At 39.2% G+C, this 4394-nt stretch overlaps 1 protein-coding gene across 3 annotated transcripts; it reads left to right on the top strand.

Moving 5' to 3' along the window:
- The first annotated feature begins 368 nt into the window (after nt 1-368).
- On the top strand, nt 369-3671 carry LOC141670909 (pentatricopeptide repeat-containing protein At4g21065-like). 3 transcript variants are annotated; one of them, XM_074476964.1, is made up of 3 exons: nt 369-2243; nt 2351-2596; nt 2883-3671. In XM_074476964.1, exons 1-2 carry the CDS (start codon nt 436-438, stop codon nt 2412-2414), a joined length of 1872 nt encoding a protein of 623 aa, XP_074333065.1. In that variant the 5' UTR covers nt 369-435; the 3' UTR covers nt 2415-2596; nt 2883-3671. The 3 variants fall into 3 exon arrangements, with proteins under 3 accessions (XP_074333065.1, XP_074333066.1, XP_074333067.1); XM_074476965.1 differs by lacking the exon at nt 2883-3671 and having other exon boundaries at nt 2351-2854; XM_074476966.1 differs by having other exon boundaries at nt 372-2596.
- The last annotated feature ends 723 nt before the right edge of the window (nt 3672-4394 follow it).

The raw sequence follows: 4394 nt of genomic DNA, 5'->3' as shown, positions 1-4394 counted from the left end.
AAAGCAACATGACATTGTTAAAACTCCACGGACCACTATTCATTAACCATATTTTGTCTTCCTTATGATAAAACTAAAAAAAATATGCATGTCTCCAATTTTTTAAATATTGCAGATTTTCAGATGTCAGCAAACTTAGTTTTTATTGTCCGGGTATTAATATTTTTCTCCGTAAAAAAATTATCAATCAAGTAGAGCTCGTATTTGTTAATCTCCTTGATAATATCTCCTTCTGACACCACCAGATCTTCATTTTCTTCATCCTCTACATTAAAATTCCCCAACTTATCACTGATATTCAAGTCAATCATACACGTATCGACTCATTTACGTGCCAAAATTATAAAGAATGAAATTACGAAAATAAAAGAAACTAATATAAAGTACTCTGCAATAAAAGCCCTTGACAAAACCTCTTTCTTTTAATTCAAAAAAATGCAGTACTCTGGCGCGAAAACCAAGCTGCTCTGTTCTCTTGCTAATCCACCAATCACTACCACTACAAGAGCGGCAGAACAAAACATCTTATCTCTACTCCAATCCTGCAAAACCCTTTTCAATCTCACTCAAATCCACTCCCATATCCTCAAATTTGGTCTCCAAAACAACCCATTAGTCCTCACTAAATTTGCTTCCACTTCTTCGATACTCAACGCTATCGATTACGCTTCTTCTTTCATGTTCTCCTCCAATTCCACCACCCATTATGATGCATTTCTGTTTAATACTGTAATTAGAGCTTATGCTTTTACTAGTCATTCAAAAAATAGTGCTCTGCATTTTTACAAACACATGGTGAGCATTAACGTGATGCCTAATAAATTTACGTACCCGTTTGTTCTTAAGGCTTGTGCTGGTCTTGGGAACTTGAATTTGGGGAAACAGGTTCATGGGCCGGTGATAAAATTTGGTTTTGATGATGATATTCATGTGAATAATACTTTGGTTCATATGTATTGTTGTTGTAGTGGAGGGATCGAGTTTGCGAGGATCGTGTTTGATGAAATGTGTAAGTCAGATTGTGTGAGTTGGAGTGTGATGATTGGGGGGTATGCTAGGTTAGGGATGTCGAGTGATGCGGTTGAGTTGTTTAGGGAAATGCAGATAATGCGAGTTAAGCCTAATGAGGTTACTTTGGTTTCCTTGTTGTCTGCTTGTACTGATCTTGGTGCGTTGGAGCTCGGGAAATGGGTTGAATCTTTTATTGAGAAGGAGAAGGTTCAGAAAAGTGTGGAGCTTAGGAATGCACTTATTGACATGTTTGCGAAATGTGGTAATGTAGCTAAAGCGTTGAGTTTGTTTCGGAGCATGAGTGATAGGACTATTGTTACTTGGACATCTGTTATAGTAGGTCTGGCAATGCATGGGCATGGTTTAGAGGCTGTTGCTTTGTTTAATGAGATGACGAAATGTGGGGTTGCACCGGATTATGTTGCTTTTATTGGGTTGCTTACTGCTTGTAGTCATTCTAATTTAGTTGATGAAGGTAAGAAGTATTTTGGTTTGATGATGACAGAATTTGCTGTTGTACCTAAGATAGAACACTATGGTTGTATGGTGGATTTGTTTGGTAGAGCAGGACTTGTCAAAGAGGCTGTGCAGTTTGTTGAAAACATGCCAATTAAGCCAAACTCGATAATTTGGCGAACACTAATTACTGCTTGTCGTGCTCACGGCGAGCTTCATCTAGGTGAAACTATAACAAAAAAATTGATTAGTAAAGAGCCAATGCAAGAGTCAAATTATGTCTTGCTTTCCAACATATATGCAAAAATGTCCCACTGGGAAAAGAAAAGCTCAATTCGAGATGTGATGGGGAAGAAGGGAATAATGAAGATTCCTGGAAGCACCATGTTTGAGCTAGATAATAAAATTTATGAGTTTGTTGCAGGAGATAAAACACATGATAACTACAAAGAGATATATGAGATGATTGATGAGATGGCTAGGAAAATGAGAAGGGCAGGATATGTTCCTACTACAACGGAGGTTTTACTTGACATTGATGAAGAGGACAAGGAGGATGCACTGAATAGGCATAGTGAAAAGCTTGCTATTGCTTTTGCACTTCTGAAGACGCCACCTGGAACTTGTATAAGGATTATGAAGAATTTACGAATTTGTGGAGATTGTCATTCTGCTACTAAATTTATATCTAAGGTCTACAATAGAGAAATAATCGTGAGAGACAGAAACCGTTTCCACAGTTTTAGAGATGGAATTTGCTCTTGTAACGACTTCTGGTAAGAAGACTACAATATGCATGTGGTTTCTTGAATGAAATTGAAAAGTCCTGTAAAATTTAACTCTTTTACATTCCTTATGACCAATCTCTTCCTATATGCGCAAGCCTTTGTAAGACAGATAAAATCCTAGCAGGCAAGAGTTTCCCACAGCAAGGTCCTTGTCCTTAATACAATCTTGAACCCTTTCTTAAAGTTAAATGAATTATAGCAAGAGCACGGAGCATACAGTACATTCGCTATCTACTAACTGCACCAAGCTGCATGTGTTTACACGATACTCAAACACCAGCTGAGGAATGAATCAAGAGGGCCTCAATGTTGCCAATTGTCTCCTACTTGCAAATTTTCAGGTAGATTTTCTTCAAGGTTTATAAAAATTAGTAATTGGTGGAATCATATGAAGAAACCCCTAAAAGAATAGGGGTAGAGCTCTCAATAGCTCTTGAGCTCTTCACCTCCCCCTTAATGCAGAGTGTCTATGAAATGTGCTAGATTTAGAGTATCTTTAGACTGTGGTGTCATCATATTACCCTTGAAACTATTTTCTTTTTGCTATTTAGGTAAAGTGTTTCTAATTCTTTATGAGCTTAGGCCCTTACTGTTATGATATTAGCTCAATTGGTTTTCTTTTTACAGAATTTTGTTGGAAGCAGATGGTATTGATAATAAACCTTATTTGGTACAATTCATCTGCCTGAAGTCACTATATGATGTTATTATCGCTCAGTGTAGTGAGCAAGTTGACTGTAAGACAGAACAGAAAAACTGTGGCAGAATATGAATCATGCCTAATTATCCACGCAATATTGAAGGGCAGCGGAGTCACAAAAGACATTGATAGTACAGCTCCAGCTGTCTAGGAGGGAGAATGTTGATATTATTGATAATAGAGGACTGTTGATATTGATGGCTGCATTTAAGCTTAAAAGTTTCCTATCCCTCTTACTGGGCTTCTGTTCATGTGTTCGATGTGGCTTCTTTTTCACTCCTGTGCCATTAGGTTGCTGCACGAGTTTGCCTGCAGGAGCTTCTTCATTTCATTCCCAGTTTATTGCTCAGCAGGATAAAATATTAATCTCACAAGTCACAAGCACCACTCCATAGTTCAGCATTCTGCATCCTCCGGTTCCAGGTGTACTGCAAGAAGCGTAATATTATGTCTAGTGTGGAATGTAACTGCAGAATCTGCAGTAGCTTACAGATTGATATTGATTGTGCATCTTATCCAAATAAACAAAGATACGATGATCATTCTTTTAGGAGGGAGTATTTTACGGGGAATTACAAAAAAAAAAAGTTAAGAGTTAACTTTTCTCATTTCCCTCTACAGTAAGTACTCCCTATAACAAGGTTCTGTCGGGAAATTCGTCGAGAGACATATGCATGTAATAATATCTTGATTCAACAGATATATATTTTATATATACCAGCGTACGTTGATGTTCAATTAAAACAGTACATTACATAAGTGATGTACATCATAAATTTAGATTAATTAATTGGGTCTGGAGTTTCTCTTTCCCGCTTTCAATTATTGGGCCTAGGCATTCAAACATTCTTCCTCTTACGCCCAGATCCTTCGGTCGCGTGAACTGACTTCGGCTGTATTGAAGATGACTTCGGCCGTACCTGAAAGTGAAGAGAATGCGAGAGTTTGTACCCCCGATTCACCTCCGGTGCGAGAATCAGAATCTGGCTGTAAAAATAGGGTAGTAATACAAGAGAAGCAGAGTGTTGAGAATGTCCCTTTTGTCTTACTTCACAAGGGTTTTTATACCTGATCATACAGTGAATGCTGATCCGTTACTAATCATTAAGGAGGGAGGGAAAATGGGGCGTTATGTCCCTTGTTTTGTCCAACGGTCCGAGAGTATTGGGCTTTGGCCTAAGCTTCCATGGGCCTACGTTACGCGGGCCCGGAGGTCCTTCGGCCTAGTAGCATAACCGCTTAATGGGCCTTCGTTCAATGGGCCTTATTGGGCCTATGACCAACATGTCCCTGTCATTCGGCTGGGCTTTCGGGCCGGCCGACGGACACAGGTCTCAGCCCATATTGGGGTGAAGGAACCCTAGGGCGATCGCTTCAGTCCCGCCTCGATCTTCGGTCGTACATGTGGCAAGCTTATGGGGACTTGCAGTGCATTGATG

Source organism: Apium graveolens, chromosome 7 (assembly GCF_009905375.1).
Source record: "Apium graveolens cultivar Ventura chromosome 7, ASM990537v1, whole genome shotgun sequence".
In the NCBI taxonomy this organism is placed as follows: Eukaryota; Viridiplantae; Streptophyta; class Magnoliopsida; order Apiales; family Apiaceae; genus Apium; species Apium graveolens.
This window is presented reverse-complemented; position numbering and strand designations above follow the sequence as displayed.

Excerpts from the sequence above, each read along its gene's own strand:
- LOC141670909 (XM_074476964.1), top strand. The coding sequence starts at position 436 with ATGCAGTACTCTGGCGCGAAAACCAAGCTGCTCTGTTCTCTTGCTAAT. Across the intron at positions 2,244-2,350 it reads TGCTCTTGTAACGACTTCTG|CCTTTGTAAGACAGATAAAA; the intron begins GTAAGAAGACTA and ends TATATGCGCAAG.